The 13,691-nt window shown below is 49.1% G+C and overlaps 1 protein-coding gene across 1 annotated transcript in view; it reads left to right on the top strand.

The window, feature by feature from the left end:
- Nucleotides 1-13,691, top strand: part of LOC136955366 (multiple epidermal growth factor-like domains protein 11) — a 30,568-nt gene that overhangs the window by 11,733 nt on the left and 5,144 nt on the right. Inside the window, exons 5-22 of the mRNA XM_067249054.1 lie at nucleotides 1,939-2,031; nucleotides 2,878-3,124; nucleotides 3,304-3,424; nucleotides 3,957-4,093; nucleotides 5,362-5,574; nucleotides 5,974-6,148; nucleotides 6,488-6,608; nucleotides 7,511-7,674; nucleotides 8,231-8,333; nucleotides 8,893-9,039; nucleotides 9,329-9,463; nucleotides 9,585-9,713; nucleotides 10,434-10,562; nucleotides 10,790-10,918; nucleotides 11,340-11,468; nucleotides 11,942-12,169; nucleotides 13,148-13,293; nucleotides 13,479-13,548. Coding sequence (XP_067105155.1) covers nucleotides 1,939-2,031; nucleotides 2,878-3,124; nucleotides 3,304-3,424; nucleotides 3,957-4,093; nucleotides 5,362-5,574; nucleotides 5,974-6,148; nucleotides 6,488-6,608; nucleotides 7,511-7,674; nucleotides 8,231-8,333; nucleotides 8,893-9,039; nucleotides 9,329-9,463; nucleotides 9,585-9,713; nucleotides 10,434-10,562; nucleotides 10,790-10,918; nucleotides 11,340-11,468; nucleotides 11,942-12,169; nucleotides 13,148-13,293; nucleotides 13,479-13,548 — 2,616 coding nt within the window. The remainder of the gene's footprint in view (nucleotides 1-1,938; nucleotides 2,032-2,877; nucleotides 3,125-3,303; nucleotides 3,425-3,956; nucleotides 4,094-5,361; nucleotides 5,575-5,973; nucleotides 6,149-6,487; nucleotides 6,609-7,510; nucleotides 7,675-8,230; nucleotides 8,334-8,892; nucleotides 9,040-9,328; nucleotides 9,464-9,584; nucleotides 9,714-10,433; nucleotides 10,563-10,789; nucleotides 10,919-11,339; nucleotides 11,469-11,941; nucleotides 12,170-13,147; nucleotides 13,294-13,478; nucleotides 13,549-13,691) is intronic.

Here is a 13,691-nt window from a genome sequence, read left to right on the forward strand (position 1 = left end):
TTGAGAAGATGAATGGTGATGAAAGGATTGAAGTCCATTGTCAGCGTGTCTTAAAGGCAAGGAGGGGGATGAAGGAAGATGAGAAGAGAAAGAGGATGGAAGGGGAGGAGGATGAAGGGAAAGGGAGGATGATGTATGATATAGGGAGGGGCCTGGTTACCGGGGGAGGGGCCCGGTGACTAGGGAAGGTTAAGGAGCCAGGACTGTATAACTGAATTCCCTGGGATAATCACACTGGGGTTGGGTGATTACCTTGGGGTTAGGGTTAATTTCACTACAGTACTTTAATTTACAGTAATACCAGTTAGTCTCAGAACTTGTGCCAAATGACGTTGTGTCCTTGGACAAGGCACTTCACCCTATTTGCCTCGGGGGAATGTCCCTGTACTTACTGTAAGTCGCTCTGGATAAGAGTGTCTGCTAAATGACTAAATGTAAATGTAATGTAAGATATTAGAATACAGAGGTAGTGTCGGCTGTAACAATTTTGGAGAAGAAGAGAAGATCGATTTTTGATCGCAGAGACCAGAATATAGGGATTTCTGTTCCTTATTTCTGTCTCTTTCACTTTTCAGAACTCCTAGCTCTGAATTATGCTTCTTAAAAGTAACTTCAAACTGTTTTGTGGGTGCCGTCTCTCAGAAGACAATGAGAGAGAGAGAGAGAGAGAGAGAGAGAGAGAGAGAGAGAGAGAGAGAGAGAGAGAGAGAGAGAGAGAGAGAGAGAGAGAGAGAGAGAACAACATCCATTGATGTCTTCACATAGTAAACAGACACGGACGGAAAATCTTTACTGTGTAATTAGAAAGGTAATTAGAACGGTGTGAATATCCTTCTTATCCACCTTAGGCTCACCAGAGAGGATTAGCAGACCAGTTCAGCTCCGACCGCAACAGTTCAGCACACTCAGACAGTAACAGGAATTAAAGGACGTCCATTAATGAGTTAATTATTGTTGGTGTCTGGCGGTTTCATCCTCTTGTGTGGTAGTCTCTGCCCTGAGTCTAGTCTGGAGGATTAAACTATTCAGCGTTTAACGATTCATCAACTATCCTCTGTGTTTATAGTTTACTGAAAGAGTGGAAGATAGACAGAGAGTCTGTGTGTGTGTGTGTGTGTGTGTGTGTGTTTGTGTGTGTGTGCAATTGTATTGGAAAAGTTTGTTTTACGTTTCTCTTTTAATAAGTTGGAGGATAAAGAGAGTTTTTTAATCATTTTGCCATTTTCAAAGCCTATGTATGCTGGAGAGGGCTTCATGTGTGCAGGGCTGAGGACAGGAGAGGGCTTCATGTGTGCAGGGCTGAGGACAGAACTTGTTTCCCATCATGCTGTTTGGGAACAAAAAGCATGTGCCCTGTTCTCCACTCTCTGATTGCTGGAGTTTATGTCCTCAACTCTTTTTATGTGTCTGTCTTTACAAGTATTCCTTTTATTCATTGAAGCCAAGAAATTAGTTACCATGTTCCTATTTAGGTGTAGTTTACATTTACATTTAGTCATTTAGCAGACGCTCTTATCCAGAGCGACTTACAGTAAGTACAGAGACATTCTCCCCGAGGCAAGTAGGGTGAAGTGCCTTGCCCAAGGACACAACGTCATGTGCCCCGGCCGGGAATCGAACTGGCAAGCTTCAGATTACTAGCCCGATGCCCTAACCGCTCAGCCACCTGACTCCCTGGGTCATTACCATGTTCCTATTCAGGTGTAGTTACCATGTTCCTGTTCAGATGTAGTTACCATGTTCCTGTTCAGGTGTAGTTACCATGTTCCTGTTCAGGTGTAGTTACCATGTTCCTGTTCAGGTGTATTTATCATATTCCGATGTAGTTATCATGTTCAGGTGTAATTATCATGTATCATATATCAGAAATAAATACAAAAGATAAATACTAAATGTATCTTTAAAAGATTGTGTGTGTATGTGTGCTTTCTCCTACAGCCAGGTGTACAGAGGAGTGTGCTCACGGCCGCTGTGTTTCTCCAGATACCTGCCAGTGTGAGCCAGGCTGGGGGGGCAGGGACTGCTCCAGCGGTGAGACACTCACTCACTCACACACTGACTCACTCACACACTCACACTCTCACACACTCACTCACTCACACACTCACACACTCACTCACACACTCACTCACACACTCACTCACTCACTCACACACTCACTCACACACTCACACACTCACTCACACACTCACTCACACACTCACTCACTCACACACTCACTCATTCACTCACACTCAGGTGTTCCTCAGAGTGGGAGGTAGAGGGTGTGTGTGTGTGTTTGTGTCCATACGTGACACCAGCTCTGGGTCAAACAGGTCCTTGGAGACGTAATTTAGATTATTGCTCTTCAGTTCCATCTGCTGTTTACCAGATTTCATTACGATGTGAACCTGGGGACCAGGGTCAGGGTGGAGGTCAGGTAAATGTACTCTCAAGAAGAACTGGATAAGGAGATGGATAGAAAGAGAGAGAGAGAGTGGGGGGGAGAAAGGTAGAAAGAGTGGAGCAAGAGAGGTGTGGATGGGGTTTAACAGAGCTAGCCAGTAATGTCCCTGACTGAGGAGAGTTGGAGGTAAACAAAATACTATTTTTCTTGTCTGGATGTTTGTTTTTATTTTCCTGACTGTCTCCTCAGTCTCCTAACCCTGCATCTCCTCTGCCTGCCTGTCAGATAATCTGTCCAGCAATATCTTAGAAACCTTGACCCTAACCTGACCCCTACCCCAACTTCAACGCCTAACCCTGATACCTTCATTCAACTCTTCAACTCAACCAATCACGTTGTTAGTGATGTGATCAGTGACGTCATTAGTGACATCATTAGTAACTGAGCTGAGTGTTCAGATGTCTAATAGTGATGACTGTGTGTGTCTGCAGGCTGTGAGCAGGGCCTCTGGGGCCCCCACTGCAGTAACCGCTGCCAGTGTCGCCATGGTGCCCAGTGCAGCCCCATCTCGGGGGCGTGTGTGTGCACGGAGGGCTACCAGGGCTGGCGCTGTGAGAACACCTGCCAGCCCGGTCGTTACGGTAATGGCTGCCTGCTGGAGTGCCACTGTCTGAACGGAGCGACGTGCCGGCACGACACCGGGCAGTGTGTGTGTGCTCCAGGGTACACCGGGCCCACGTGAGTGCTGGTGAACACACACATACACACTAACACGTGCACACTAACACGTCCACACTAACACTTAAACACACAGACACATGCTGTCTCATCAGCACCATTCTCACTTTGTTTCTCCTCTCTATCTCTCTCTCTCTCTCTCTCTCTCTCTCTTTCTCCTCTCTTTTTCTCTCACTCAGCTGTGGTGAACCCTGTCCTGATGGTAACCATGGCACCCAGTGTGAGCAGCGTTGTCCTTGTCAGAACGGTGGAACGTGCCATCACGTGACTGGGGTGTGCTCCTGCCCCCCAGGCTGGATGGTACGACCCACACACACATCAGCCTCTTCCCCTCTCCTGCAGGCTGGAGGTCCATCCTCTCCTGCAGGCTGGAGGTCCATCCTCTCCTGCAGGCTGGAGGTCCATCCTCTCCTGCAGGCTGGAGGTCCATCCTCTCCTGCAGGCTGGAGGTCCATCCTCTCCTGCAGGCTGGAGGTCCATCCTCTCCTGCAGGCTGGAGGTCCATCCTCTCCTGCAGGCTGGAGGTCCATCCTCTCCTGCAGGCTAGAGGTCCATCCTCTCCTGCAGGCTGGAGGTTAGGGTTAGACCTCTAACCTGCTGGGTTGTTCGTCTCCTTGTGAAGTATTCCATTAGCCAACGTTCAGCTGTATAGGGTTAGGGTTATCTCTGTATTCTCCCCTGCTTCATGTCTCGGTTTATTAACTGATTCATCTAGTGTGAGTGGAACAGGTCGTCATGACTAAATGCATTAATACCCTTTTAGGTTTTAGTGAATGTATACAATTAATGTGTATGTGACCTGTTAAATTATATTTTACTGTACTCTATTCAGGGCCCAGTGTGTGCACAGCCATGTGCATTTGGCAGCTATGGTGTCAACTGCAGCCAGCCATGTTTGTGCCAGAACTCAGGCCTGTGTGACCATATCAGCGGGCTCTGCCAGTGCAGCGCTGGACACAGAGGAGAAAGGTAAACACACAGAGGAGAAAGGTAAACACACAGAGGAGACAGGTAAACACACAGAGGAGACAGGTAAACACACAGAGGAGACAGGTAAACACACAGAGGAGACAGGTAAACACACAGAGGAGACAGGTAAACACACAGAGGAGACAGGTAAACACACAGAGGAGACAGGTAAACACACAGAGGAGACAGGTAAACACACAGAGGAGACAGGTAAACACACAGAGGAGAAAGGTAAACACACAGAGGAGAAAGGTAAACACAGAGGAGACAGGTAAACACACAGAGGAGACAGGTAAACACACAGAGGAGACAGGTAAACACACAGAGGAGAAAGGTAAACACACAGAGGAGAAAGGTAAACACACAGAGGAGACAGGTAAACACACAGAGGAGACAGGTAAACACACAGAGGAGACAGGTAAACACACAGAGGAGACAGGTAAACACACAGAGGAGACAGGTAAACACACAGAGGAGACAGGTAAACACACAGAGGAGACAGGTAAACACACAGAGGAGACAGGTAAACACACAGAGGAGACAGGTAAACACACAGAGGAGACAGGTAAACACACAGAGGAGACAGGTAAACACACAGAGGAGACAGGTAAACAGTGCTAGTGCAGTGTTGTGTACAGAGGAGGGTGAATCAATTCCGACGGGCATGTTAAGCCCATGCAGCCTTTGATTCGTATTGCGGCCATGAAGTACACACTGTAGATTTAAGATTGGAAAATTATTGATTTCTTGTGTTTTTTATTATTGTGAACAGTTTTGAACTCCGTTACCCTCACCTTCCCTTCCCTCCTTCCCTCACATCCTTCCCTCACGTCCTTACCTTACCTTATCTTCCCTCCCCTCCTTCATCACCTTCCTTTCCCTCCTTCCCTCACCTCCTTCCCTTCCCTCCCCTCCGTCATCTCATTCACTTACCTCCTTCCCTCCCCTTCCTTCACCTCCTTCCTTCACCTCCTTCCCTCACCTCCATCAACTCTTTCCCTCCCCTCCCTTACCTCCTTCCCTTACCTCACCTCTCCCCTGCCCCTTCCTACTCTCCCCTGCCCCTCCCTCCTTTCGTCTGATCCCCTTCCCCCTCCCCTGCTCACCTCCTCCCCTCCCTGCTCTTCCCCTCCCCCCTCCCCCCTCCTGCTCACCTCCCCCCTCCTCCCCTCCCTGCTCTTCCCCTCCTCCCCTCCCCCCTCCTCCACTCCCTGCTCTTCCCCTCCTCCCCTCCCTGCTATTCCCCTCCTCCCCTCCCCCCTCCCCAGATGTGAGGAGGAGTGTGTGTCCGGCTCCTTCGGCCCCCAGTGTGCTCTTCCGTGTGTTTGTCAGAACGGAGCATCTTGCCACCCGGTGACGGGGGAATGTCTGTGTGACGAGGGCTTCCAGGGGCCCCGCTGTGAGGCCCGGCTCTGCCCCTCTGGGCTCTATGGACGCAGCTGTGACAGGTCCTGCCCCTGTAACTCCGACAACACCCTCAGGTTAGTGCTGCCAGTCATGGCATGACCTATTATGTCTGTAAACAGCCTGTCAAAAACTTTCATCCTAAGGCAAAAAAAAAAAAAGCAGTCCTGGCCCATATACATACAGTGCCTTGCGAAAGTATTCGGCCCCCTTGAATTTTTCGACCTTTTGCCACATTTCAGGCTTCAAAACATAAAGATATAAAAATGTAATTTTTTACATTTCTTTTTTTACAGGGGGCCGAATACTTTTGCAAGGCACTGTATTATCTAAAATCCTGATGCTGAAGAGTGGCAGAACATTAATACACTGTAGACTAACACAAGAGTGGCACAACATTTCACAGTTTGGAGAAGTTCCCTGTCAGTGCTGTTAGAGTTCCCTCCTCTCCTCTTTTCTCTCCTCTCCTCCTACAGCTGTAATCCGTTGACGGGTGAGTGTTTGTGCTCTGCTGGGTGGGCGGGGCTTCACTGCAATGAGACCTGCTCATCTGGTTACCACGGCCACGGCTGCAAGGAGCCATGCGACTGTGCAAACGGGTCGGACTGTGACAGCATCACCGGGGCCTGCATCTGTGCTCCTGGATACACGGTACACACACATACACACACACATACACACACAAGCTTGCGTCTTCGCCCTGCCGGAGACAGTCAAGATGCGAGTGTAAAGACGATATTTGTTGTATAATTAGAATAATAATGTAATAATTTAGTAGACGCTTTTGTGGCGTACAGGGGGGGATTTGACGCTCCACCACTGAGGAAAACCATGAGACTATAACCAGTAAGGAATGAATTGGTTGATTAAATCTGACAGGGGTGTTGTGTGTGTGTGGAGGGTCGTAAATCTGACAAGGGTGGTGTGTGTGTGTGTGTGTGTGTGTGTGTGGAGGATTGTGGTGTGTAGACTGACGTGTTTTCCTGGCAGAGTGAGGACTGCTCCGCCCGATGTCCGGACGGTCTGTACGGGATGAACTGCAGCTGGTCCTGCACCTGCAGCAACCTCTCCTCCTGCTCACATGTAGACGGCTCCTGCGTCTGCACAGCAGGTAACTCTCCTCCTGCTCACATGTAGACGGCTCCTGCGTCTGCACAGCAGGTAACTCTCCTCCTGCTCACATGTAGACGGCTCCTGCGTCTGCACAGCAGGTAACTCTCCTCCTGCTCACATGTAGACGGCTCCTGCGTCTGCACAGCAGGTACCGCATGCCCCTCCACTCCCTTTGTCTTTACTACATCGTAAGCAAGGATCAGCATGCTCAATACATGTGCTGCGCACACAGGCCAAAGAACCCATCACAGGAACTATATTACATAGAACTACAATACCCTCCACCAATCAGATTGCCCTCAGGGTGATACTACTTTATTTATTTGAACCAGGCTCCAACACTAACATGAGGAGCTCTCAGCATCTCACTCTGTCTAGAGATAAACCCACAAAGTCAAAAGGGTCAGTTTACTCTGTCGGTCTTTAAATATTGACGTGTCTCTGGGATGCCTGGTGATTATATCCAGACGTCTGGGTTTGACAAGGGTAGACTTTATTTCCTCGCACACTTCTATCAGTGTCTTTAAATATTGAGGCATCTCTGATGATAGTTCACCATAGCAACAAAGATACTGCTCCATTTACATGGTTTATTCTGCTTGATCATAGATGGTTTCATGCTATAGTCCCATTTCAAGTTCATTCTGTTCCTCTTAACAATCCCTGGAGGTTCTGTCTATAATAAATAAACCGAACCTGTTATAATAATTCCTAACCTAAGTGAGCTACTATCCTATAATAGACAGTTTATGTATTACAAATTTGAATGAGAGAAATTCAATATATGGTGCATAATATCAGGTCAGTCAGTAGCAGAGATGAATAGAGGTTTTTGCAAGGTTTTCACTCGTAGAAGAAGTTGTTTTCAACAGCACACTCTTTATCTGTCTTCTCCTCCAGGTTGGCAGGGTATGGACTGCAGCCTGTCCTGTCCCAGTGGGACCTGGGGGCTGAGCTGTAACCAGACGTGTCTGTGTGCCAACGGCGCTGCATGTGACCCCGTCACAGGCTCCTGTACCTGCAGCCCCGGCTGGAGGGACCAGTACTGCCACATCCCCTGTCCTGTGAGTCTGTCACACCTCTCCTGACTCTGTCACACCTCTCCTGACTCTGTTACACCTCTCCTGACTCTGTCACACCTCTCTTGACTCTGTCACACCTTCCCTGACTCTGTCACACCTCTCCTGACTCTGTCACACCTCTCCTGACTCTGTCACACCTCTCCTGACTCTGTCACACCTCTCCTGACTCTGTCACACCTCTCCTGACTCTGTCACACCTTCCCTGACTCTGTCACACCTCTCCTGACTCTGTCACACCTTCCCTGACTCTGTCACACCTCTCCTGACTCTGTCACACCTCTCCTGACTCTGTCACACTTCTCCTGACTCTGTCACACCTCTCCTGACTCTGTCACACCTCTCCTGACTCTGTCACACCTCTCCTGACTCTGTCACACCTGTCCTGAATCCTGAGGGAATGTTGCCAGTAACGTCAGATGTGTGATTCTGAAGTTTCTCCAGGGTGCAGACTTCTGCCAGGTGGTCTCTAGCTGTACCTGTAGACTCCACACCCCGTCTCACCAGTTCCCAGAATGTTCTGGATGTGTTCTGTTTTCAGGATGGTACCTACGGGCTGGACTGCCGAGAGAACTGTGACTGTATCCATGCCGACAGTTGTGACCCTGTGACTGGGACCTGTCACTGTCTGTCTGGCTGGACAGGTCAGTGGTGTGTGTATTTATGTCATACATCTATAGCTATCTATACGTGTATATAATGTATGTATAGATATACTATGAGGAGCCGTTTAGGAAATAATTCAGACTGTTGGTATAGACACATATGAAACTCATTCACATGTGAAATGTTTACACACATTCATACCACTGAACATTTACATACATATGAAACGCTGGCACAGACACATGTGAAACACATTCATACACTCATATATGAAACGCTCAAGTCTAAGTCTTCGAGTAAGAAGCTTTGATAATGTAAGAGTGTGAGAACATTTTCACTATATCCAGAAGGCATTCATTTATGAGTGTGAATGTGTTTCACATGCTTCTATGCGAGCATTTCACATAGATGGATGTGAGTTTTTAGTAGTATGGATGCGTGTATGTGTTTCATTTGGGTTTGTGTAAAGACAGTCTGAATTATTTCCTAAACGGCCCCTGATGATATACTGATGATATCAGTGTGTGAATAAATAACCACAGTTTGTGTCCAATGTGCCCCCCTCCCTGTGTGTGTGTGTTGTGTGTGTGTGTGTAGGAGTGCAGTGTGAGGGTGTGTGTGAGGGGGGCCGCTGGGGCTCCGGATGCTCCTCCAGGTGTGACTGTGGAGACGCAGGCTCCTGCTCCCCGCAGGACGGCAGGTGTGTGTGTGCTCCTGGGTACCGAGGCTCCTCCTGCCAGCGCAGTAAGAGAAACACACACACACATATATACACATACACACACACATACATGTATGGCCACCATGTACAGTGTACAGTACCCTGCTTGCTGTTGTGTGTGTACAGTATGAAATGTAAAAGGAGTTTAATCCTTTTAACTTCTATTTTTTGTACTTTGCCCCATTGGTTAATTGGGACTATAGCATTTATGAGATCTGTTCTAAACACATTTTCCCTGTTTGATCCTGGCGTCTCTGTGGCGTTGCCGTGGCATCTCCGTTGCGTTACCGTGGTGTTGCCGTGGCCTTCCAGAATGTTCTCAAGGGTTCTACGGCCAGCGCTGCAGCCTGACCTGCCCCCCGTGTCTCCATAGCGACGGGCCATGCCACCACACCAGCGGACTCTGCGAGTGTCTCCCTGGATACACCGGCTCCCTCTGCAACCAAGGTCACACACGCACATACACACACACATATGCACATACACACACACACCAAATACACACACATGCACACATATGCACATACACACACATACACACCGTGTTTGTTTGTGTGTATGTGTTCAGTGTGTCCAAGTGGCAGGTTTGGGAAGGACTGTGCTGAGGTGTGTGTATGCACCAACAACAGCACCTGCAACCCCATCGATGGATCTTGCCAGTGCTACCCTGGCTGGCAAGGAGAAGACTGCTCCCAAGGTCTCTCTATCTCTCTCTCTCTCTCTCTCTCTCTCTCTCTCTCTCTCTCTCTCTCTCTCTCTCTCTCTCTCTCTCTCTCTCTCTCTCCTGCTCCCAAGGTCTCTCTTTCCCTCTCTCTCTCTCTCTCTCTCTCTCTCTCTCTCTCTCTCTCTCTCTCTCTCTCTCTCTCTCTCTCCTGCTCCCAAGGTACACACTGTCTCTCTCTCTCTCTCTCTCTCTCTCTCTCCTGCTCCCAAGGTACACACTGTCTCTCTCTCCATCTCCGTCTCCCTCTCTCTTTGTCTTTCTCTCTCTCTCCCTTCCTCTCTCTCTCTCTCTCCTCATTTGTTCACTTCTATCTTCCTACTCTGTTTCTCTCTGTTTCTCTTCATCCCTTCACCTCATCAAGGTTGTAAACAGTAAGCACGTTGTTCTGTTACCCCAATGATCAACCTCTCCCTCATAGAGAGAAAACCCTAAACATAACATGAGTCATGTGTGTGTGTGTGTGTTGCAGCTTGTGTGATGTGTGTGTGTGTTGCAGCGTGTCCTGCAGTGTGTGTGTGTTTTGCAGCGTGTGTGATGTGTGTGATGTTTGTATGTGTGTGTTGCAGTTTGTGTGATGTGTGTGTGTGTTTTGCAGCGTATGTGATGTGTGTGATGTTTGTATGTGTGTGTTGCAGTTTGTGTGATGTGTGTGTGTGTTTTGCAGCGTATGTGATGTGTGTGTGTGTGTTGCAGCGTGTCCTGCAGGCTCCTGGGGTCCTTACTGCCTCCACATGTGCAGCTGTCATAACGAGGCCCAGTGCAGCACTACAGACGGACACTGCAGCTGTAGCGCAGGCTGGAATGGACCGTACTGCTCCCAGCGTGAGACGCACACACACACACATGGACCGTACTGCACCCAGCATAAGACACACACACGCACACACACACACATGGACCGTACTGCACCCAGCATAAGACACACACACACACACACACACACATGGACCGTACTGCACCAACCATAAGAAACACACACCGCCCACCTTTCAGCTCCCTCACTTCTCTCTTCTCTCTCACCTCTTGCCACTCTCACCTGTCTGGCCCAGGTTGTCCCCCAGGTTTCTATGGGGATGTGTGTGCGCAGGCATGTCGCTGCCAGAATGGAGCTGACTGCGATCACATCAGCGGAGTCTGCTCCTGCAGGACCGGATTCATAGGACCCAGCTGTGAACAGAGTGAGTGAGGGAGTGTCTGAGAGAGTGTGTGTCTGAGAGGGTGTGTGTAGTGTGTGTGTCTGAGAGAGTGTGTGTCTGAGAGGATGAGTGTCTGAGAGAGTGTGTGTGTAGTGTGTGTCTGAGAGTGTGTGTCTGAGAGGGTGAGTGTCTGAGAGAGTGTGTGTCTGAGAGAGTGTTTGTCTGAGAGAGTGTGTGTCTGAGAGGGTGAGTGTGTAGTGTGTGTCTGAGAGAGTGTGTGTGAGTGTGTGACCAAGTGAGTCAGTGTGTGTCCGAGTGAGTATGTGTCTGAGAGAGTGTGTGTGTAGTGTGTGTCTGAGAGAGTGTGTGTGTAGTGTGTGTCTGAGAGAGTGTGTGAGTGTGTAGTGTGAGCGAGTGTGTATCCACAGTGTGTTGGTGTTACTAACTGTGCGTGCGTGTACAGAGTGTCCAGCGGGACTGTTTGGCTATGGCTGCCAGCAGCTGTGTGAGTGTATGAACAATGCCAGCTGTGACTACGTGACTGGAACCTGCTACTGCAGCACCGGCTACAAGGGCATCCGCTGTGACCAGGGTGAGAGGATCCTGACCCCAACTCTAATCCTACATCCATTTATGCTTGTTAAAAATGTATGTTAGAACCCTTAACTGCAGATGAAGAGGTTAAAAACAGCCCTCTGAATATAGAACCCTTAACTGCAGATGAAGAGGTTAAAAACAGCCCTCTGAATATAGAACCCTTAACTGCAGATGAAGAGGTTAAAAACAGCCCTCTGAATATAGAACCCTTAACTGCAGATGAAGAGGTTAAAAACAGCCCTCTGAATATAGAACCCTTAACTGCAGATGAAGAGGTTAAAAACAGCCCTCTGAATATAGAACCCTTAACTGCAGATGAAGAGGTTAAAAACAGACCTCTGAATATAGAACCCTTAACTGCAGATGAAGAGGTTAAAAACAGACCTCTGAACGAGGCTTTAGAATGAGTCGTCAGCTAGATGAACAATCTATTCTTATTAATATTGTTATGCTTCTAAAAACGTGTAGCTGCTGTGTGGATGGAGGAGCTGAACCCGTACACCAAGATCAGTCCAGCGCTGGCGTCGGCCCGCCGGTCTGTGGGCGCCGTGCTGGGGGTCATCTTCCTCCTGCTCCTCATCCTCACCTCGCTGGCTCTGGCCGTGTGGAGACGTCACCGCCGGCAGGAAAAGGAACACACACCCTGCGTCTCCTACACACCCACCCGGCCAGAAGACACGGAGCAGCCCTCCTCTGGTGAGGAACCTGCTCATCCTCCCAGACACTCTCTCAGCCCCTCTCTCCCTTTTTCTATCTATCTCTCTCTATTTCCCTCTCCCTGCCCCTCCCTCCCTGTCTCTATCTCTCCATATCTGTCTCTCTCCATGTTTCTCTCTCTGTCTCTCTCCCTGTGTCTCTCTCTGTCTCTCTATGTCTGTCTCTCCCAGCATAAATTATTTTTGCTATGAATGGTCACATCAGGCTGCGGGGTTGTGTTTATAAATCAGACACACACACACATTCCTCCTCTCCATGTGTGAGGTGTTCAGGTGTGAGCTCCAGGTGTGAGGTGTTCAGGTGTGCTCTCCATGTGTGAGGTGTTCAGGTGTGAGCTCCATGAGTGAGGTGTTCAGGTGTGCTCTCCAGATGTCAGGTGTTCAGGTGTTCTCTTCAGGTGTGAGGTGTTCAGGTGTGCTCTCCATGTGTGAGGTGTTCAGGTGTGAGCTCCATGTGTGAGGTGTTCAGGTGTGAGCTCCAGGTGTGAGGTGTTTAGGTGTGAGCTCCAGGTGTGAGGTGTTCAGGTGTGAGCTCCAGGTGTGAGGTGTTCAGGTGTGCTCTCCAGGTGTGAGGTGTTCAGGTGTGAGCTCCAGGTGTGAGGTGTTCATGTGTGCTCTTCAGGTGTGAGGTGTTCAGGTGTGAGCTCCAGGTGTGAGGTGTTCAGGTGTGCTCTTCAGGTGTGAGGTGTTCAGGTGTGCTCTCCATGTGTGAGGTGTTCAGGTGTGAGCTCCAGGTGTGAGGTGTTCAGGTGTGCTCTCCAGGTGTGAGGTGTTCAGGTGTGCTCTCCAGGTGTGAGGTGTTCAGGTGTGAGCTCCAGGTGTGAGGTGTTCAGGTGTGCTCTCCAGGTGTGAGGTGTTCAGGTGTGCTCTCCAGGTGTGAGGTGTTCAGGTGTGAGCTCCAGGTGTGAGGTGTTCAGGTGTGCTCTCCAGGTGTGAGGTGTTCAGGTGTGCTCTTCAGGTGTGAGGTGTTCATGTGTGCTCTGGTCTCTAGGTGTGTCTCCCAGCAGGAGCCTGTCTAGCTGCTCCAACCCCAGCTACCTGACTCTGGGCGCCTGCTCGTACGCGGGCCACTACACTCGGCCCGACAAGAAGACGTTCGCGAAGGTGATGAGACGAAGACCTGATTTGTCTCATTGACAAAGACATTAAAAAAATAATTTGGTTAATGTTTTTATTGTTAATTTTTTAAACAACGTCAGCCATTGGTCCGTTTTAGTTCATTGATGTTACTGATAATCATGGTTGTTATAAAAAGAAATCTACATTAAACCCCAGTGGTTGTTTTCCAGGTGAAGACTAAGAGAAGGTACCGGAACAGTGCCCCTGAGTGGGGAGCTTACTACAACCTGAACGAGCTGGGTCAGTTTCAACCCAAGACGATCAGATAGCCCATCAGCTAATTGTCAGGTCCAGTCTGTTTCCATCTGTAACAAAAGCAGGAACTCTGGAACTCCTGTTCCTCTTGTTAATCCTTAGAGGCCTGTCTAAACCTCTAATAAATA

This window comes from Osmerus mordax, chromosome 13 (assembly GCF_038355195.1).
Source record: "Osmerus mordax isolate fOsmMor3 chromosome 13, fOsmMor3.pri, whole genome shotgun sequence".
NCBI lineage: Eukaryota > Metazoa > Chordata > Actinopteri > Osmeriformes > Osmeridae > Osmerus > Osmerus mordax.